This window comes from Acipenser ruthenus, chromosome 17 (genome assembly GCF_902713425.1).
Source record: "Acipenser ruthenus chromosome 17, fAciRut3.2 maternal haplotype, whole genome shotgun sequence".
NCBI classification, from domain to species: Eukaryota; Metazoa; Chordata; class Actinopteri; order Acipenseriformes; family Acipenseridae; genus Acipenser; species Acipenser ruthenus.
This window is the reverse complement of record NC_081205.1, coordinates 19,264,375-19,287,449: the sequence shown is the minus strand read 5'-3', so window position 1 is coordinate 19,287,449 and position 23,075 is coordinate 19,264,375. Positions and strand designations below refer to the sequence as shown.

At 39.5% G+C, this 23,075-nt stretch overlaps 1 protein-coding gene across 4 annotated transcripts in view; it reads right to left on the bottom strand.

Moving 5' to 3' along the window:
• wdr33 (WD repeat domain 33) overlaps positions 1 to 23,075 on the bottom strand; it is a 59,649-nt gene that overhangs the window by 17,830 nt on the left and 18,744 nt on the right. For all 4 annotated transcript variants that reach the window (XM_058990045.1, XM_058990046.1, XM_034039753.3 and 1 more), the window contains exons 7-8: positions 22,264 to 22,361; positions 212 to 338 (exon numbers count right to left, since the gene is read on the bottom strand). In XM_058990045.1, the coding sequence (XP_058846028.1) occupies positions 212 to 338; positions 22,264 to 22,361 (225 nt within the window). The remainder of the gene's footprint in view (positions 1 to 211; positions 339 to 22,263; positions 22,362 to 23,075) is intronic.

The window sequence follows — 23,075 nt, the reverse complement described above, 5'->3', positions numbered from 1 at the left end:
GCAACTAAGCTGTCTAGCTGGTTTTATACCACAACAATATTATTCAAAATTTTGCAAAATTGGTCCCTTTATGTTAGGCTCTTATTAAATAGAAGACTTTTCTGGATGTTCCATATGCCAGACAACGTTGCTTGAAAAACCATTGCCAGTAAAACAAACTGTAGGATGAAAGAGAAGGAGGAGGAGAGAAAGATTCACTTTTATAACTTACAGCGTCGCGAGGCTCTGTCCTGTCTTTGGATCCCAGAATTTGATTGGCTGCTGGCTGTCTTTGCTTCCTGAAACCACCAACCCTTTTGTAGGATGCCAATCCACACACTTCACATCTGCTCCGTGCCCTACAGATAGTCAGAAAGGGGCAGGTGGATACACTGGACTGGAGAGGACTGTGCAATCAATGCAACATGATGCAGTGTGGTATGTAGTCGCTTTCAGTCTCGGCAATCACAGCTAGAAGAGAGTGCTGGACTAAGTTGTGTAAAGTAGTGAGTTTGAGGGGTTCAGTGTGGTTGCAGCACAGTAGAGGATTTGATTAGTTTAGTGTGGAAGGCAATGGGGTTTGAGTAGCTCATTGGTAAGAGAGTTTGTCTGCAGTGTTGAAATTAGTGCAGAAGTTAATGGCTTCAAGTAACTATAGAGAGAGTTCATTCAACACTATAATCAACTCTGGTGTACAGGGTGCAGGCATTAGACTAAACATTTTTTCTTCTGGGTTTTCTTCCAGTTTTACCTCAGTTATCAATCTAGTCTGCAGCAGGGTTGAGTATTAGTGGGTGTGAGTATTTTGGATTTTATGATTATAATGCATACGTGGACTGTGAGCTTGAATAGTTCCATGGTTAGACTATTAAGCTAAAATGATGACGGTTCTTTACTTGAGTGATGTGGAAAGTAGTTAATAATACTAGGTTGCAGTGGTTGTATGTCTGAGGCAGTCTGGAGTCACACTAGCCTCGTGTACAGAGACAACTATAAGATTGTGTTCTTTTCACCCTACAGTGAATGGCTATCTTACGTCTTAAAACAAATTAACCAGCTGCTGGGTACAATATGGGGAAGATGGAAAAACTGCTGGCCAAAGTAAGCGCAATACTGTTTGTATTCATTGTCTTTTGGAGTACAAGTTTGCCCCTTCAACTGATAACGATGAAAAATGGCACGCATGCAGTATATGGCTGAAACCTGGCTAGGCAATATAACTGCTTGTATTCCAACTCCACACTTTTTCCTGTGAGCTAACTGTGGGTCCCACACTGCCCCAGCACTGGTACTCCAGAACAAACGGTAGGTGTGCAAGACCAGAAGAAACTCCTTTGACAAACATCATGATGGGCCTACAAAACATCCCTAAATGGCAGGCTTCCTTGTGCGTTTAGGATCATGTTACTCTTTTCCAGTTTCCTATACAAGGTTCCCTATACCTGGAGAAAGTAAATATAGTAGGGCTTCTGAAAAGTCAAATGGGAAGAAGAAAAACAAGATTTTTGCCACAGTACTCAGACCTTGCTAAGACACAGTATTCAATATGTTTTGTGAAACTGCAGAAAAAAAAAAAAAGTACAAATAAGCTTATTTCCCCAAAAGCCTAAACTTCAGACAGTGACAGCCCAAGACGTTTTGTATTACAAAGCACCAACGAGCAGCTATGAAAAAGCACACTCAAACAAATATATCCAGAGCCAACAGATTCAGCTCCTCTGGCATTCCTGGTATCAATTGACATTGGCGGGAGGCATAGGAAAGAAAAGTCCTTGCTTGTCCCAGCTGATTTTCTACCAGCATCTTGGAATCGCTGCCGCTTCTCATGCAGTGTCTGGCAAGAGAGGGAATGAGCAGGTCTGGAAAGGAGGCCGAAGGACATGGAAGTAGTTAGCATAACTAGTTGGCAGTTTTCCCGTTTAGTTTTCAGTGTATATCAGAAGTGGAAAAATAGAAACCCAACTATTTACTGAACCATTTACTGTTAACACGAGGGGGGGAAAAAAAAAATATGGACAGCTTTGCAAGAGAAAAACAGAAAAAGTTTACCCGAGAGCAGCACATACTTAGTCATTTTGATAAAATCCTTTGAATAGCGAATAGGAATCCATATAATAAATAACAGCACTGTCATCTTGGAACGGTTACAACTTTTTCCTCTTGTATTCATAAATGGAAAGCAGGCAAACCAAGTGGTTTTCTTTGTATGTGGCAGTGTCCCAGAGAAGATGCAGCAGAGCATAGTAAAAAGTTTTCAGTGTGTAAAACCCTTTAGTAAAAAAATTCTTTGGTGCTATTAGACATTCAGTGGGCAAGTTTGGGTGGGCACAGGGACAGAAACTACCAACTTGCCTTTCAGTAGGTGTTTTTCTTTAGTCATAACATGTTTTATGGCGTTTAGGGGTGAAGTGTGGCTTGAGGACTTCAGGCCCAATGTTGCATATCACACTCAGCTGATAACTTCATAAACAGGTCAGTGCTTTTGAAGCAAGATCATTAAAATCAGGATCAGGATAGGACTAACAACTAACACTATATGCTGTTGAAAGGAGTGTATTTGTTCTCTGCACAGGGAGGTTTTATTTCTAGAACATGTACTGGTTGATCCACCGGACAAAAACATATACCATATCCTGGACGGACATTTCTACACAATAAAGCCATTAGAACCGGTTCATCCTATCAGCTGATGTACCAAGTCAAGCATAAGATGCATATTTAGCCACTGACAGCAAAGCTATGTATATGTTAAGTTGAATGACAGAACCAGGCTTAGAAACTCACACTAGTCCTGCACCAAGTCCTAGGTTTCAGATCATATTATATTATTGAAATTACCAGGTGCCAGGAATGTGTTTGATCAGGTCCCTGCTAAACCAACTCAGAATTAACTGATCACACTTACTGTATCACAGCATGAAAAAGTCTGGCCCTAGTCTGTAGGTTCATACTAGGTGGAGTTGTTAACGTAGTTATAGGGAAAGAACAATGTATTTATTTACAGGGCCTGATTTCTCTCATACTCAGGCACCTGAAACCCAGGACTGGATACAAGGCTTGAGTGAGTTTCTAACCCTTAGTTTCTCTCAAAGGTTCATGAGCTTCATGGTATGTGAACAACTCTGGCTTCTCTATTCAACTCAATGGGCTGAGCTGCCCATCTGTTACAGTGGTGCAGAAGGGACAACAACTTCTACTATTTGTTGTAGATAGATTGAATTATTATTGGATGCCGTAACACACATCATTGTGTCTTTCTGAGGTGATGGAGCGTGTTACGTGTTGCAGTTTTTCTTAAGCTGAGGGGAAATGTAATGGTCTTTCCTCTAGCTGAAATATTTCTAGAACCGCCTAAGACACATACATAACAGCTTGACTGCAGAGCTAGCTCTTTAGTTTAATGGTACGATATTAGTCTGAGCCTTGAGATCAATACATCCTTATAGAAGAGAGAGATTAAGGGCTCCAGCATGGTTAAATACATTGAAACCAGACCAGAAAACCTACCATTCAGTGCGTTTTCACTTTTGTCTTTCTATAAGTGTCTTGGCGAGACATGTTACAAACCACAGTTCCAAGATGCCTCGTTTTAATAAGATATTATACAGGATTAGATTTCTGGGGAATGGCAAGCCAAACCTGAAAGCAAGTCTGCTAAAATTAATCTTTCAGTTACCGACTTGAAGGGAAAGACACAGTAAAGTAACAAAACCAACAACTTTAAAATACATTGCTTGGCAAAGGAGAGCTATTAAATTCAGGTTTTAATGATTCCAAGACAACAGTGCTTTGCTCACCCCTAATTGGGGATACATATGCTTGTTGGAATACAGTGGAGACGACTGTTAGATACGAACGGATATTGCAATTTTGTCTATAAATCACAAAACATGCTTGCCTATAAATCTAAAATGTATCATAATCTCAGAGTATATGGAGGATGCTTGTCAGTCAGTCAGTTGTTTGTCATTTTACAGTTTTGCATATAGCTAGAGAATCACTTGTCCAAATGTCCTGAAACTTGCTTAGGACCTTCTTTAGCTATACATTATAAAATATATTACAATCTCAGGGTATATTGTCAGTCAGTCCAACTTTTTTACCGCTTGTCTATTGGTGATGAAACTTACTAAGGACATTCTTTAGCACATATTGAGTGTGTCATGGTCTCAGGATATATGTCCGTCTGTCTGTCTGTCTGTCCCACCTACATATATGTAGAAAACAACTTGTGCAATTGGGACCTTAAGGTCCTTATCAAGAGTATCATTATCTGGGGGCATATAGAGTTTGTTTGTCCATTGGCTGTCTGTATGTTATGCTTACATTTTTAAAAATCTCTACCTAACCACTTATCTAATTGTGCTGAAAAGCTTTTTGCTTCTGCTTCTCTGCACTTGTCTCCAACAAGGTTAAATTAGCAAAAACACACAGATTCAAAGGGAATAGTAAATTAGAACAGTGAATGTCAATTCTCCTCCAGGTATCATTTAAATAGCTTTATGTTTCTAAATTCTTAATAAATCAAATCAATAGAATATTAATATTAATTTTGAATATCTGCTAAATGTTTGAGGGTTCCCTGGACTATGTGTTGATAAAATATTTTGGAAGCCCTTACTGCAAGTCTTCATGTATAAAAGTACATAGTGCTGTAATGTCCTGTCAGGTTTAACACAATTACTGCATTCATCTCGCATATGCATTACATCTTTTATGATTCAAGTCATATCAAGTTTCTATAGCATTAGATGAAAGTTGTGTACATGATTATCATGCATTATGTAGCTAGTGTGAATAGGTTATATATGTATCAAATCCAAGGTGTCAATTATTGAAGTCAATTGGTATTCATATGAATTCCTCTGCTTGTGTAGAAAACAATTAGTTGGAAATGCTCACTCATGTCTGGTTTTTGTATCTGCTCAAAAGATCAATAATACTGATTGAATGTGACAGAAATACAATAATTCTTGGTTGTAAATCTCCCTCCCAACCTGTGAGGGCGCTAAGCAGCGAGAACAGAGTTCCCTGGACAGGCTGGCCTGACAGTTCTTTTCCAGGGTTGAAGGGAAGTCGGCCAGTCCCGGAAGGGGGCGAGACTTTGTTGCATTAACCCGGAATGGAAACGACGTGGCAGCCGGATTGGACAGGCGGTTACACTTGTTTACCAAGGGGTCATGTGACACAGCATAAAAGGGGGACAGAGAATCGCAATCTATTCCTTCACTTTGGTTTATGCATTAAATCTAGAAGGACTACGAGAGACCCCAGTTGTTAAACTGTAAACCAGTACCGTGAGTGTTTTGTTTGTTTGTCTGTACGTAATTTGTCTTGTTTGTCAATTGCCAGACAGCTAACACGTTCCGGAGCTGTCACAGTGGGCCAGCAGAAAGCCGGAACAACACTTTACCATTGTCACAAATATAAACTTGTATCACCCACAACAAGCACTACAGCACGCACCCAGGACTGGTGACCGTGTCTGTATTATTGTGAGGCGGATATTGTTTATTATTTGGGACTGCAATCCCCTTATTTACCGCGTGCAGTACACATTGGTGTGTATTGCCGGGGGATTATTGTTTGGTCGCCAGACCTGGAAAATATAATAAACCTTTTCCCAAACGGATTACAAATCTCTCTGTCTGTTTCACTCATGCCCTGCATCACTCCTGCACCTGTATCCACTCAGCCACTTGTTCACAATGAAAAATAAAGATGAATGGGAGACGATGTCTAGAAAACTGCCGTTCTGGCTCGTGGTGCAGAACTGAAACGTATTTATCTACCAAGAAGAGTTTATATTAAAACTAAAAATGGAACACAAACAAAGCATCCCCAGGGGCATTATACAAGAGGAATGGCATATGATAGAATGGTTTGTAAGTATGGGAGTGTCACAAAGACGGCCAGAGTGGGTGGCGTCAGACCAGACAGGAATACACAGACAGAGAGATGGGGTTTTGGTGAGGCTGAACGCGTGATCGCGTTCAGCATTTAATAAACAGAACAGAAAATAAAAGGTTGGAACAGACAAAAACACGGGACACGGCACTTCACGCCAAAATAAATAGACAAACAAAACGGACTACACACTTAACAAACGGTGCACGGAGAGACAAACAAACACGGTGAGTACAAACACTTCTAGATATTATTTTACTTTACGTTTCTCCTCCTTCTCCTCACCCGTTCTCCACTCTCGAACACCCAACCCTTAGTGCAAGAAACGTGCATCTATATATACTGTTGTGCTGGGATTCAATTACTAATTAATTACTCACTTGAATCCCAGCACGTGAATTCATTACGTGAAACCCCGTGTTCACATATTATATTTTAAATGCACGTGCGTGATGTGCAATCCCGTGCCTAAATACAAATATACAATTTAAACACACGTGAAACACAGACCCATTTATATCCCGTGTACCAATCTATACACCAACATTTACACACGCACGCATACACACAACACACAAATGCACACAGGGGCGGGGCACTTTGCCACGTATACCCCCCCTTGTGCGCAGCACACATGGCCTCAACGGCCACCTCCCCCCTTAAATACCCAGCAGTCCAGGCCAAAGTCTCGGGCTGGGAAGGGAGGCTTCAGTGGGCCCATGGCTGGAAATGCTGTCAGCTCCCCTGCCGGTAGTGGCACGGCTGACAGCATGCTGGTCCCGTCCTGCAGCGAAAAAGCTGCGGGGGCAGGTGGTCCCCCGACCTCCCCCTTCTTCATAGCCGGCAGCTCCCTCCTGTGGGGCTCCGGCCACAAGAACTCCTGCAGCGAAACTGCTGCTGGGGAAAGTGGTCTCCAGACCTCATCCCCCTTCTTCGTGGCCGGCAGCTCCCCTTTCTGGGGCTCCGGCCACCGTACTCCCTGCGGAGGTACGGGCAGCAGAGGCAGCTCCAGCTCCTCTGCTCCAGGCGGTGGCGGAGGCAGAGGCAGCTCCAGCTCCTCTGCTCCTGGCGGTGGTGGAGGCAGAGGCAGCTCCAGCTCCTCTGCTCCTGGCGGTGGTGGAGGCAGAGGCAGCTCCTGCTCCTCTGCTCCTTGCGGTGGTGGTGGCGGAGGCAGAGGCAGCTCCTGCTCCTCTGCTCCTTGCGGTGGTGGTGGCGGAGGCAGAGGCAGCTCCTGCTCCTCTGCTCCTTGCGGTGGTGGTGGTGGTGGCGGAGGCAGAGGCAGCTCCTGCTCCTCTGCTCCTGGCGGTGCTGGCTCCCTCTGCTGTGGCGGCTGGGCATGTGCGCGCCGTGCTGCCTTCAGCAGCATAGCGAGAGGCTGCTGGGGGACACCAGCATCCTGCCCTTCTCCCCCCCAAAAATTTTCAGGGGGTTGAGCCTGTAACCCCTCCCCTTCCGGCTCTTGGGGCTGAACCAGCAGGCATTTTCCCTCTGCTGGTGGCTTGGGTCCCAGGGCTGTGGAAGCCCCGACTTGCCTCCCTTTGGGCTGTGGACGCACCGACTCCTCCCTTTTGGGCTGTGGACGCACCGACTCCTCCCTTTTGGGCTGTGGACGCACCGACTCCTCCCTTTTGGGCTGTGGACGCACCGACTCCCCCCACTCAGGCGTAGGTCGTTCGGGCTCCCCCCACTCAGGCGTAGGACGTTCGGGCTCCTCCCACTCAGGCGTAGGACGTTCGGGCTCCTCCCACTCAGGCGTAGGACGTTCGGGCTCCTCCCACTCAGGCGTAGGACGTTCGGGCTCCTCCCACTCAGGCGTAGGACGTTCGGGCTCCTCCCACTCAGGCGTAGGACGTTCGGGCTCCTCCCACTCAGGCGTAGGACGTTCGGGCTCCTCCCGCTTGGGCTGTGGACGCTCGGGCTCCTCCCGCTTGGGCTGTGGACGCTCAGGCTCCTCCCGCTTGGGCTGTGGACGCTCAGGCTCCTCCCATTTGGGCTGTGGAGGCAAAACCAGCAGGCATTCACCCTCTGCTGGTGGAGATGGGGACAGCAGGTACTCACCCTCTGCTGGTGGAGATGGGGACAGCAGGCATTCACCCTCTGCTGGTGGGCCTGCTACCTGGGCTGCTGTTCCTTTTATCGTTGCCTCCAGGTAGCTGAGGAGAAACTCCACACCTTCCTCCAAGGTGTTTGGGGTGTGTTCCTCCTGATAGGCCTCCCATCTCTCACAGTCCATCATCCACAGAGCCCGGACGACCATGGGCAGAGACTGGGCCTCCAGCCCAGCATTCTCCAGGAACCAGCACCGCAGTTTGATGGAGTCTTCTGCCATTGCCTCTTTTTTTTTTTTTTTTTTTTTTTCTAAACAAAACCCCTCCTGGTCTGACGCTTGGAGGCGCGGTTATCCCACGATGACACCACGTGTCACAAAGACGGCCAGAGTGGGTGGCGTCAGACCAGACAGGAATACACAGACAGAGAGATGGGGTTTTGGTGAGGCTGAACGCGTGATCGCGTTCAGCATTTAATAAACAGAACAGAAAATAAAAGGTTGGAACAGACAAAAACACGGGACACGGCACTTCACGCCAAAATAAATAGACAAACAAAACGGACTACACACTTAACAAACGGTGCACGGAGAGACAAACAAACACGGTGAGTACAAACACTTCTAGATATTATTTTACTTTACGTTTCTCCTCCTTCTCCTCACCCGTTCTCCACTCTCGAACACCCAACCCTTAGTGCAAGAAACGTGCATCTATATATACTGTTGTGCTGGGATTCAATTACTAATTAATTACTCACTTGAATCCCAGCACGTGAATTCATTACGTGAAACCCCGTGTTCACATATTATATTTTAAATGCACGTGCGTGATGTGCAATCCCGTGCCTAAATACAAATATACAATTTAAACACACGTGAAACACAGACCCATTTATATCCCGTGTACCAATCTATACACCAACATTTACACACGCACGCATACACACAACACACAAATGCACACAGGGGCGGGGCACTTTGCCACAGGGAGTAAAACAGATTTTTGAAAAATCTGTATCACTGACCAGAGGTTAAAACAACATGGCCCTGAAATAACCAGTCCACTGGTAATGGAACTTTGTTGAGAGTTAATCACAGAATACAGCTGTGTACTAGGGGTAGCACCAAATAGTGACAGCTGACCTGAAACTATTGGCCGACAAATCACACACCACGTAATTTAGAGGCCTCCACTTGCGGATTGCAATCCATTACCATATAAATTATATTTTAGAACATTAATAAATAGTTTTAATAAATAATTTTGAATCAAATACAGTTCACAAAAAGCAAAGTTTACGAAACAGTAAGTTCACAATAGAACCCCAGACATTATCAAATTCATGCTTTTATATACATACATACATACATACATACATACATACATACATACATACATACATACATACATACATACATACATACATACATACATACATACATACATACATACATACATACATACATACATACATACATACATACATACACATACATATATTTCATTTTAAGTAGATTCAACCTAATCAACTATTTTTACCTCAACTATTAGTAGTTGTAACCCTACTGTATATTATCTCAAGAGACCAACGATTGAACTTGACCTATAGAATACAGTTGTGCACAGAGTATAAAACTAATATGCCAAAGAGTTAGATCAAAGGTCTTTATCATCAAGAAACCAGAGAGGCACATTACACCAATATGGCAGCTATCTTTGGTCAAAGGCCAAAGTGAAAGGTACTATTAGGTGTTGCACAAGGAGTTAAAATAATTATTTATTATATTAAAAATAAGAAGTCTGAATCTTAAATACTTTATATTAGCAGTGGAAATAGTGGCAGGTTTGCAAAAACAGACGCTCCACTCACAGCAATCCTTAACTGGCAAGGTAATAAGATAAAAAAAAAAGAAATACAGTTGGCCCGCTTTATCAAGATGTTTGCATGTTTAAATAAAATATATCCTCTGTTAAAATGCCCCTAAGAAGATTAGTTTGCAATTTATTACCACCTTGTGCCTCAAGTGCCATCAGTAGCAAGTTAATGCACAGTGAGTATTTAAGGGCATCTGTAAACTTGGTGCTATGAAAAGACTAATTTAAAAAAGCAAGCAATCTGCATGGACTTACCCATCTTCAGCTTCCACGTATGTCAGTAACATACAAATCCCCTACCATGGTGGTAAATACAAAATTAGATCTGATTTACAAGGGGTACAACTGCAATTGATTTACAATTGCAGAATGATTCTCTAGATTAGATGTAGAAGTGTGACATACACACTGTACATACAAATGGACAGGTGCCTCCATAATCCTCAGATTCTGATACTCAGAACTCATCCTGAAGAACGTCCTCAGCAATTCTCTGTTTAGGATGTTTTATTTTATAATTTCAAAACAGCATACTAGATCATTTTTGTAATCTGTACAATCCCAATTTTTAATTTGGGACTTCTTTTTTTTTTTAATATAGCGCCTTTCATAGTGGACCACCATCACAAAGCACTTTACAAGATACGAGACTAGGGTGCAACAGCTGCAGAGTCACTTACAACAACGTCTCACCCGAAAGACGGAGCACAAGGAGGTTAAGTGACTTGCTCAGGGTCACACAATGAGTCAGTGGCTGAGCTGGGATTTGAACCGGGGACTCCTGATTACAAGCTCGTTTCTTTAACCACTGGACCACACAGCCTCCTTGTTGGTTTATTTGGTTCTGCATACTTTAAACAAATAACTAACTGGCGAAGTAAAGAGAAAGGTAGATAATTCATATAATATTCTAGGTTTTGTGCTCATTTCAAATACAATAATAACACAAATAGAAGCACTACTAAAGACATTAAAAAACAGACTTTTTAAACATGTATTTTAGTATTAATAGATAAACATTAATTAATCTCTAAAAAATGGACTTTGCACTTCTTTTAAGTTTTAAAGTAAAAAAAGTACTGGATGTGGGCAATAACTGTACTATTCACTGAAGCAACAGGTGTGAAGATAAATTACTTCAGGACACCTTAAATGAAGACCGGCTTGTGCAATTACTGTAATAGTCTAAAGATGTTATATGTGTCTAAATTGAAAACAATTTCAATATTAGGTTTATATTATTTACTATTGGTTTCAGGGAGCATGATTAGTACTAATCTTGGATCTGAATATCTGAGCTCAAATCTCCAGTACGGGAGTGTGCAGAGGGCAGTGCCTGGTGGAGTGATTACTGAGCTGTACAGAGCAAACTGGGACTAGCATGATGGGTCAGACTGCCTGCAGCATGGAATGTAGACTGGGGAAGAGGCGAATGAGTAACATGCATTAAAGCAGGGAGACACACGTACTGAAAATATTATTATAGTGGATTAAAAAAAAAAAATAGCAGAAGTAACAGGGGCTTTATGAAGGTTGATTCCTCACAATCCCATTTGAAAATATTAGTTTTGTGAGGTTTCTTAAATATGAATTACATATGATATTTAAATTTAATGCATAAAGAATATGGAGAGCAATTTTGCTGCACAGCTTGCATGTTATCAAGCTCCTTGTACTTTGTTGGTTCCTGCCATCTCAAGGTCAATTGTGAATAACCTCCACGCATTAGCTAGAGAATGGATCATAGAAATGCCAGGACAGTTAATTGTAGCCTGTCTAGGAACGGCCAGAAACACGTTAACCAATAAGTCTGGCTTTTCGACTCGGTGAACACAGCAGCTTCTGGACTATAATATTAAGGCAAAACTAAATGGCTGTGAAAAACAGTTTTATTTTTTGTACAGGAGTTCAACGTAACATTAATGTAAGGCAGTAGTTAACGTATACCCCATAAGTTAGCATTAAAGTATGTACAGTATTTATAGAAAGTACTCATGACTTCAAGGTAATGTTGGATTTTACTCAGCCAAAATACATATTAAGAGTGTACAAAACCTCATCTGGAGTGCTGGTTTCAAAGTAGTAAAGCTTAACTTTTACACTATGCTCCCAACTGTGTCGCTAAAACCTGTGTTACCAGCGCAGACCCACAAAGTGCTGGCAGGACCTGTCGAGTTTGGCTGCGAGACCCGTCAGTTTCTGCTGTGGTCACCCCCTCCAGACCAGCTTAGACAGCATGTGCACAGCAGCTGGTGTGGATAGAGGCTATCAATTACATATTTAAAAACAAAACATTAAAGAAAATGTCCTTGATAGCTGTGTATAAATCACAATAATGAACAAAGAACTGCTACAGAGAAACAAGTGCAGCATACTTTAGCAAATGTCTTCTGTGCAATATGTGAAAAACCACAAAGCGTTCTTGTGTATAAGAGAATCTTGTAATTGTATTGGTGATTTTAATACATCAAAAATGTCACATGAGCAAAAACGTACCTTGTTAGGTTATGCACAAACAATTTCAGGTATGAAATATATGGTAAAGAGTACAATTATCACACGTGTTTGAGCAAAATGTAAGGTTATATACATACCAGATTTTGTGGTTTTTAAGCATTAAGTAAAATGGATATTTGATATGTCCAGAGGTTAAAATGATCTGTCAGTGAAATGATGAATTTCTACTTGACACCACCTGTAATGGAACTTTGAGAGAATCAAATAAAAAACACTGTGTGCCAACTCTACAGGAAATGGTCTGTAACAATTACAATACCCAAACGTGGAAATCAACAGGTAACAATAATTAACTGGTAAAAATAACAGAATGCAGCTGTGTACTAAATATTAAAGCAATAAGTAAAGCTGTACTGTCTCTATACAGTAGAAACTTCAAAAGCTATACAACCTCAATATAGCAAGCAGGGTGTATGTAACCCTGCAAACATACCAAGTCACTACCTTGTTTGGTTTCTGAGATATAATGCTCTGTGGTGGTAGCTTTGTAAATCATTGACACAAAGGGCTTGATTTTTTCAAGCACAATAGTCAGACTGGAACTTGTAAATAGTAAAATCACAGAATACAGTTGTGTGCCAAGTATGAAAATATAGAAGTGCGTATCCAAAATGGTTTATGGCATTTTAGCAGTTGTAGTGGCAGCATGTTTTCAAAAACATACAAGATTCCCTCAAGGGGATGCTTAATAAAGAAAATGTATTTGATTATTTTTTTTTATTTTTTTTAAAACATAGCAGGGGCATTTATTAATAATTTTATTAATTTAATAAAAAAACTGTCAATTTTATAATTTTAAATATCCTACACGGTAAGAACAGCAAAAACATTTTATGATGTAATTATAGTATAAAAACAGATTTTAAAACAAAGCTACCCAAAAAAGAAAGAAAGCTACCAGAATATTGAATCACACAGGGGACAGGAGTCAAATCTAGCACTAACTTATCTTTATCACTGTTTTTGTACTGGCCTATTTAAAAAGTAGGGGTAGAGCAAACTTTAGTTAAATACCTTTTACTCTAAAATAACCTGAATGCATGTAAAGTACCTTTCAAGTAAAAGCAGGATCCTGGCACAGCAGACTGACTTTGTTAATTTGATTGGATTACAATCTACCTTACTACAACAATTTAGGGCACTCTTTACCCTTGTTGTTTGGTGTGTAGTGTTTAAGAAAGGGCATTTGCTTCTTATTTTACGCCACTTATCTGTGGTACAAGTGTGATGAAGTGTTTATTATTCTTGTACGATATCCACAATCGAACTTGACCCAGAGAATTACAGGATACAGAAGTTTATTAAATACAGACGTGCTCAAATTTGTTGGTACCCTTACAGCTCATTGAAATAATGCTTCATTCCTCCTGAAAAGTGATGAAATTAAAAGCTATTTTATCATGTATACTTGCATGCCTTTGGTATGTCATAGAATAAAGCAAAGAAGCTGTGAAAAGAGATGAATTATTGCTTATTCTACAAAGATTCTAAAATGGCCTGGACACATTTGTTGGTACCCCTTAGAAAAGATAATAAATAATTGGATTATAGTGATATTTCAAACTAATTAGTTTCTTTAATTAGTATCACACATGTCTCCCATCTTGTAATCAGTCATTCAGCCTATTTAAATGGAGAAAAGTAGTCACTGTGCTGTTTGGTATCATTGTGTGCACCACACTGAACATGGACCAGAGAAAGCAAAGGAGAGAGTTGTCTGAGGAGATCAGAAAGAAAATAATAGACAAGCATGGTAAAGGTAAAGGCTACAAGACCATCTCCAAGCAGCTTGATGTTCCTGTGACAACAGTTGCAAATATTAAGAAGTTTAAGGTCCATGGAACTGTAGCCAACCTCCCAGGGCGTGGCCGCAAGAGGAAAATCGACCCCGGATTGAACAGAAGGATTGTGCGAATGGTAGAAAAAGAACCAAGGATAACTGCCAAAGAGATACAAGCTGAACTCCAAGGTGAAGGTACGTCAGTTTCTGATCGCACCATCCGTCGCTTTTTGAGCGAAAGTGGGCTCCATGGAAGAAGGAGGACTCCACTTTTGACAGAAAAACATAAAAAAGCCAGACTGGAATTTGCTAAAAGGCATATTGACAAGCCACAATCCTTCTGGGAGAATGTCCTTTGGACAGATGAGTCAAAACTGGAGCTTTTTGGCAAGTCACATCAGCTCTATGTTCACAAGACAAAAAAATGAAGCTTTCAAAGAAAAGGACACCATACCTACAGTGAAACATGGAGGAGGCTCGGTTATGTTTTGGGGCTGCTTTGCTGCGCCTGGCACAGGGTGCCTTGAATCTGTGCAGGGCACAATGAAATCTCAAGACTATCAAGGCATTCTGGAGCGAAACGTACTGCCCAGTGTCAGAAAGCTCTGTCTCAGTTGCAGGTCATGGGTCCTCCAACAGGATAATGACTCCAAACACACAGCTAAAAGCACCCAAGAATGGATAAGAACAAAACATTGGGCTATTCTGAAGTGGCCTTCTATGAGTCCTGATCTGAATCCTATCGAACATCTATGGAAAGAGCTGAAACTTGCAGTCTGGAGAAGGCACCCATCAAACCTCAGATAGCTGGAGCAGTTTGCTCAGGAAGAGTGGGCCAAACTACCTGTTAACAGGTGCAGAAGTCTCATTGAGAGCTACAGAAAACGCTTGATTGCAGTGATTGCCTCTAAAGGTTGTGCAACAAAATATTAGGTTAGAGGTCCCATCATTTTTGTCCATGCCATTTTCATTTGTTTTATTATTTACAATATTATGTTGAATAAAAAATCAAAAGCAAAGTCTGATTTCTATTAAATATGGAATAAACAATGGTGGATGCCAATTACTTTTGTCAGTGTCAAGTTATTTCAGAGAAAATTGTGCATTCTTCGTTTTTTGTGGAGGGGTACCAACAAATTTTAGCACGTCTGTATAAAGCCAGTACCTCAAAGTGATACATCATTGGTCTTTATCATCAAGAAACAGAAAAGCCACAATGTAAGTCATCTTAGATCACAAGTCAAGAAGAGTGCCGTTAGATTTTCCATTACACTGAAGACATGAAGGTGCAATCTCAGATGGTTTACGAGATTAGCAGTTGGAGATGCGACAGTGGCAGAATGCCAACTACATTAAAGATCCCCTCACAGGGATATAGAGGACACTCCATGCTCAAGTACTGTAGTTATTCCACCAGTGAGGATGGTCAAATATCCAACGGCCACCCTTATGACTGAAATAAACAAATAAACTTAATGAATGCTCAATATCCTGTATAGAACAAGTACATATGAAACAGAAAGTGTGTTTAATCCTAAAATCAAACAGCTGAAATTTGGAGAATTACTAGGATCACGCTCCGCTTCTAATTAGCAATGCAGCAAAATTTTGAACAGCGTGATTTGCCTAGTCATTCTGTCGTTGGATTTGAATGAATGCACAAGAAAGGGGTAAAGCCTGTGACTAAACTGACCGATGCAAGCTGCTTTACCAATTTAAGTTTTTTTTCAAAAAGGAGAACTTAAGAGTACCCTAACAAAACAAGCTTGATTTTCTTCTTGCTTATAAAACAGGTCAATGTTTTTTTTACAACATAATTTGTTACTTATTTGTAAATGACAAAAACAAATCAGTATTTTTTATTTTTAAGGTTTAGTTGTAAAATTAATAGTGCCACAGTGGAGACCATTTCTCTTGTAATACCTAACAATACATTGGGTGAGGCAGCCCAAATCTACCAGCGATGGCAGCAAAAACAAAAAAAGCAACTTTAAATACAATATAGCATTGTCCTCAATTGTGTGTTTCTACCCCTTAAACACAGCTACTGCTGAACACAAAAAGCCCAAACACTGAAAAGGATTCAATACATTTGATAAAGGTACTGGAGGAAAAAGTGCTAATTTCATACTGTGCCCATATCTTAGACAACTAGATATTGTGCTGTAATGTGAATGTAATTGTACCTCTGAAAATGAACGTGTACACTCACACAAAGACTTATGGCGTTGATTGCAGTGTACCTGTAGTTTAGTCCACTTCAATCAGAATAACTTCTGGACTAGAACATTCCAAAGAACTGAACAAAAGAAATCCCAATTGCAGCAAAGTAATCAGAAGATTCAGTTACTTAGTTTAGCTGAGTGGAACAAGTCAAGACTGATCATGGGAACCAACCCATAGACCAGTATCTCCTAAACGTTTTAAAAGAAACATTCTTTGTGTTGTACTGCAAACAGAATTAGACCACATTATTTTCCCTCCACTCTATAGTTTATTTACACGATTAATTGTTTTTTCAATAGCATACAGTGTGCAATGTCCACTGTATTCCTTTTTAACATTGATATAAGTGGAATCCACCAACCTACACAACTCATGCTTTTAAACTGTGTATTTTAGCAGGACAATCTACAGTAATAACCACACTGTGCTTAAATGTTCAGGACTTGTAGCCTGTTTGATAGAGGCTGTACTCTCAATATTCTAAAGTACATTTATATAATATTTTAATAAGCAAAAAAATCCCCATTTAAATTGAGATTAATAATCTGCATACATTACATGCGCAATATCAAGAATACAGTATACAAACAAATCAAGAGATACATTTTAGGGAAACTACACCATTTGTTCCATTCTTAATATCCACATACTCAACACAGTCTTTTCTTAGGTTAAAAAAACACTAGAATTGCAAAGGTAAAACAAAATACTATTAATTAAATTACCCTCTACCAAGAGAAACACACTGACTTAATAAAAGTGAAAGTTTTACATAAAATACAACATCATGAACGCATTGTAAAGTACTGTTAAGCACGATGCACAGGGGGTATGGTAAAGCTTAGTAAAACTATAATAAAAAACACTGTAAATGCATAGTATTAGCATGTGAAACTGAAAAGTTCCAGTGGAAAATGACTATGGTCAACTTTTATTAGTATTGTAAGTTTAAATGCTTAATAGAAAGAAAGAAAAAATACATACATTGAGCATAATAATATATCCTGGCCGATGACAAGGAACAGAATGATCAGTTTTTATGTTAACTCATTACACAGATTTGCAAGCAAATATTGAGAAAAGGGGGACTGAGCAAGCAGACTAACATAGTCTCCAATGTCATTGGACTAACTGTTAATGTGGAACTTTTTTTGTGACAACAACGGTCTGGTTCAGTACGCTGTAAACCAGCACTAAACGTCATGCGAGTTTAAATGATGATCCCAACGAGTCGGAATTAAGATCATCAGTGGTACCAATGTTGGTACAAGCACTTTGAGCAGATAGTTTGAAGAGTAGTGGGAAAGACACAAATCATTCACAGGGGCAATTTAATTGAACCGACCCAAGACCAAAAAATATGTGCCTCCTGGCTCGAATCCTGGAACAACTCAGGTGCGTTTATATTAATTGGTTTAACCTGGGTTAATTTAGCATGTAATCCATGCCAGGAAATGAAATAAATTAAGCAGGGAAAACTCATGCTAAAATGAGCAACTGGAATTTGTGTGGGGCTTAGGACGCTCAATGTTGTTAGATACATATATTTAGTGTGAGCTGAGCTCATTTAAAATTTGCAAATCAGAAAAACAGTTGATCTGGGATCAGATATGGGACAGAAAAATATGGAAGAGAGCCAGAAACTGATGTTGGCACACATAATGTGATCAGTAGTGTAAAAAGTAAACGATCTTGGGTCCGAAGTAATGGAATTGATTCCTGAAGTGATCTAACCCCAGATCTTTTACAAGCATTCCAGTGAGAACCAGGTATTAATTCCCCTGTTGGGCATATCAAGAGGACTATGCTGACCCATGGTGTGTCTGATCTAGAAATGAAAGTCAAATCAGTAAATATTCATGTAGAATAGAAAATAAGATGACAATGGTGTTTGAGAGGACAGCTTGAAAGTGGCAGTGTTAAAAACTGCACAACTGGAAGTGAAAAGAACTCCATTGTGATACAAACAGGAGCTAGAATAAAAAAGCATCCTGGGTGCATAAAGGAGAAATAAAACAGATCTGTGAAATAAAATCTGCTTTGTTGATCTCTCTATTTTAAAATAGTAGGTCAAAGAAATGGTTTAACTATTTGGACAACACTGATAATGGCAGTTAAGTATGAACAAATCAAAGACAGCTGTGTACCAAACATTAAGACAGTAAAGTCATACAAGCTCCCCTCGTGGGAAAGCTTACTGTATGGATTAGAATATATTATCACATAATAAAACATGTCTCAAACTGGTTTGGGGCAGTAATTAATAGAAAGGCATATTTGTTTAAGGTTTGGGGGGGGAAAAAAATTAGTAAAAAAAAAAAAAAAACACAATTGCAGGAATGAAAACCAATCATTATGAAATACATGGAGATGAAATTGATGTTACCAATAGCACAAATTGTGACTCTCCAATGCTTTTTGTGTATGTGGTTCTCTTGTTTCTCCAACCGAATTCAAATACAAATTAGTAAGGTGTTATCAGCAGTGTTTTGTTTGATTTCTTTTTTTCCCCTCTTACATTCTTTTTCTGGCCTGACGATCATTGTTTTGTTAAATTTCCTTGTCTATTTTGAATTCTGTACTGTGCTTGTTGCGGATTGATTAATATGGGTGGTTGGTTTACAAATGATCTTCCAATAGGGAAGCATCATCATTTATGAACTTGTATATTACTGGAAAACTGACTATTTCAAGTTCCTACGCATGAACACATTCCACTATATATTTCTGCTGTTGAATATATATATTGTGGTTGTTTGCTTGTATTTGATCATATGCAGATGCTGCAGACCTTGTGACACTGAAGATCTCCCTCTGCGAGGACCAGCTCTGAATGAAGTGGTTATAGAGGGACTGCACTGCATTCAAAGACAGCGCTGCAGTACAAGCTGATGCTACATTAGGGTACGAAATCTATTCCTACGCTTTAACTCAGTTTCTGTCCAATAATCTTTCACTGCAATAATGCCACTACTATTACTATTAGAAGAGATGTCATCTTGTGCAGTTTGGGTGAAAAGACCGTGAAGTGAAGCTGCTCAAACTGTACAAAACGATTTAAGTTAGAGACACATGACCTACACAGGACAAGACAAATCTTGAATGGCTGATTTCTAATATTTAATTTATAATTACATTATTATTATTATTATTATTATTATTATTATTATTATTAACAATATATATTTTTTATATAAAACAATTACAGGATGCAGCAACAGTATTAGGTGAAGAGGTTATATGAACTAGTGGATATTCTGTTACCTGTGTGGTAGTAATCATCTATGCTGCGAAGTCCAATTTAAAATATATATACTTATTTTAAAAACGAATACATTGTCCTGTTCACGTATACTCAATAAAGGAGTTCATTCTTCAGCTCGACAAAAAACAAATTCAGGACTGAAAGGGTCAAAAGGTTTTGGATCCAACTCTAAGCAAGTGCAACTGTGGTATGACTGAAAGTTAAAATTTTGGCATGGGATCTACAAACACTGCAGTCCACAGGGAATGGATTATATACTGAAGAAAAGTAAAACAGAGCTATCAGTATCACACACAAGTAAATCACAACAGGCAAGTGTAACAGATCTATGGACAGACAGACGGTAAACTCGCTGCAGGACAGTTTATCTGGCTTAAAAGGGCATTGTGGCTTAATTTAAATGTGGCCATGACTAAACATTCTAACTGGGATTGTATTAAAACAATCATTGCACAGTTGGAGCCATTTAAGGTTTTACTGTGGGACAAACATGAGCTTGTTACAAAATAAGGATGATCACTGGAAAACCTGGCTGCTGTGCAATTATTCTTATTTCCACTTCTTCACATGTCACCCTGTGTCAATGACGTGGAACACTGAATTATTGCTCAAAAAAAAAAAAAAAAAAGATTGTACCAGCAGGTAATGAACAAAGAGGCACACCAGGTAGTAGTGTCATGCCACGTGACGTTTTGATCCTGTTGGTTACTGGAATCAATAGGTTTCGAAAGTCATTCAGTTAGTAGGCTTTAAATGTAGGAGTTTGTGGAATTGATTTTCAGAACACATGCATGGCAAATACAGGTATATAACCTTTCACATTTATAAAACATACTGTAGATATTGATTTTATTACATAACATGTTTGAAACTTATTTGAAAAAAGTTTGCAGAGGTCTGCATCTGAAACTAAAGACGCAACAAAACCTACAGCTTAAAGACAACCCAAAGTGCAACTTTATGAAGTTTTCATAACCCTTCAGTTATACTAACAAGACAAAACAAGGTTGATCAACATACAAACTTCTTGTTCTAACATTTTAAATCAGTTAAGGATCTTAGGCCCTGTATTACCAAGTATAAAGATGGTGTAAATGGAGAGAAAAATCAGCAATCTGCATAATTTCAAATATGGTTCACTGAACCAATACAAATATTACCAAAGTTACAAATCAGCTGTTTTATTATACATTTTTTGAAAGGTGAATGAACACAGTACACATTTTACAGCACCACATATGTTTATACTATAAAATGTTAAATTGATCTTTTGTATAGTAGGGTATAAAAAACAGATGCAATTTGCACGGAGCAGAATCACTTGGTACACTTGAGTGGATACATGTACAGTAAAACACATTGAGAAGTTAATTTACTGAGAAAGCGTCACTTATTTCTATTCTGAAATATAAATCCCTAAAACAGGTACATGTTCTAAACTACAAATGTGTGGTTCCAGTGTGCAATATTCTTCAACTTCCTGCCTCTGCCTAAATTGAAGTATGCACAATGGTGGGGAACGGCAGCATACTGTGAAATGGCAATTGAATTTGAATTCCAAAAGAAAAGATGATGGAAGTGGAATAGCAATACAATTACCCTGCTTTTCAATTACACACGACTGAATGGTTGCACCTTATACTTTAAGGCTTATTTCAATACTTCATTAATGAATATCAAGTAAGATTAACCAATTTTTTTGTACAGTACAGCGTAATGGACGACCGATGTGAAACATACCGATACAATTTTTTTTTTTTTTTTTTAAATTGCACCCATTTACAATGCTTGCATTTCAGAATTACTAAAAGTTAGTTTAATAATAGGGAAGTTGTTCCAGGTTTTAATGTCAACATTTTATTGGTTTAATGTAATCTCTTGCCAGGTTTTTTTCTTCAGAATAAATAAGTAAAAATAATAAATGTTAGGACCAGCGCAAAAAGTGTGGCTGGTTGAATGACCATTTGCTTGTATTTTTGTCCAAGCAGCTTAATATAGCGCAGTGTTTAATAAGGGTTTTATTATTTTTTTCTTATTGAAGGGTACATACATTGTCTAGTTTTAGATACATTTTTAATGGACCAACAGCAAGTTTGCATTTTGAACTTAACACAATTGTTTTTAAAATAAAGATATTGCAACTGAGTAGTTAAGAAACTTACTTTATGACAGCGACACATGTTGTTCCTTATCTTTTTTGGGAGTGAAACAATGCCTCATCACTCCTTCTTCATACTCAACATGGAGTAACAATTCTCTTAATAGGCCATGATAATATTTGAATTCTGCTGCATCATCAACAACTTCCTACCTGTCCAAAACATTCATAAAATACATTCTAATCCTAAACCAAGGACCATGTTTATTTAATGGCCATGAACAATGAATAAATACCCAAACCCACTACCTCTCATTTTACCTGTCCTCATTTTTGCACTTTGCTATTGCAACTTGCAATAGCTCTACAAAGAAGCCTAGTACTTCACTGTTCAAACTTAAGCTACTAAAACAAACTTTCACGCTGGTAATAGTGGGGAAACATACAGTATAACATGAATTCATGTGGATTTGCATGTACTGTATGTGTGCACATGCATCGTAAGTAAAATCAGTACGAAACACTCAAAAGGCGCAGTGTCTGTGGTGCTGTGGGATACACATACCTCGCAGGATTCTCTCCTCATGGCACCGCTGAAAGTCCCAGATGCGAACAGTTCCATCATCAGAGCAAGTGGCAAATTTACTATCCGTGGGTGAGAAACTGAAGACACATAGCAGGAGGAGATAAGTCAGCATTTCAGGAGGACAGACAGGCTTCAGTCCCTCTCTAGGACAAAGCCACCGGATCTTTTAATGCAACAAACACCAAACTGGGTTCTGTCCATTTTGGAGGCAGACCTTCTAATGTTAGAACTGGAACCCAGATCCTTTAGTGCCTGCATTTAAGAGAGGGGACTCTTTCATCAGGATATTTTAATATGATAAGTCATTTTTGCAACAACTGGACTCCAGCCCCTTTCTGCCCAGTCTTGGGGGGGGGGGGGGGAACAATGCACTGGTTCCATTTACAAACCTAGAACTGGACTCTGGTCTGGTTCGGGACAAATATACTGGATCTTTTTATTTAACTGGAGAAGGACTTATTTATTTATTTAGCATCCTCGATATAATCACAGATGTGACTTTTAAACAAGCCTAGGGAATGGACGTATTGGATCATTCTATATAAATATTGTGCAGCCAGTTAGTCGGCATCACTTCTGGAACTAGACAGCTCATGCATAATTACATGTTATTCTAAATTAAACAAAAAATACAGCCTTGGAGTTGTATGTTGCTAAATTAAAATAGTACTTCTCCAAAATAAAATAGGTTACCTGTGGAACTTGAAAATATGTACTTGTAGACACGCAACTGGAAGCAGATTTAAACAGATCTGGGAACTGTGGCTTGAAGGGCAGTATGGCCGACTGGT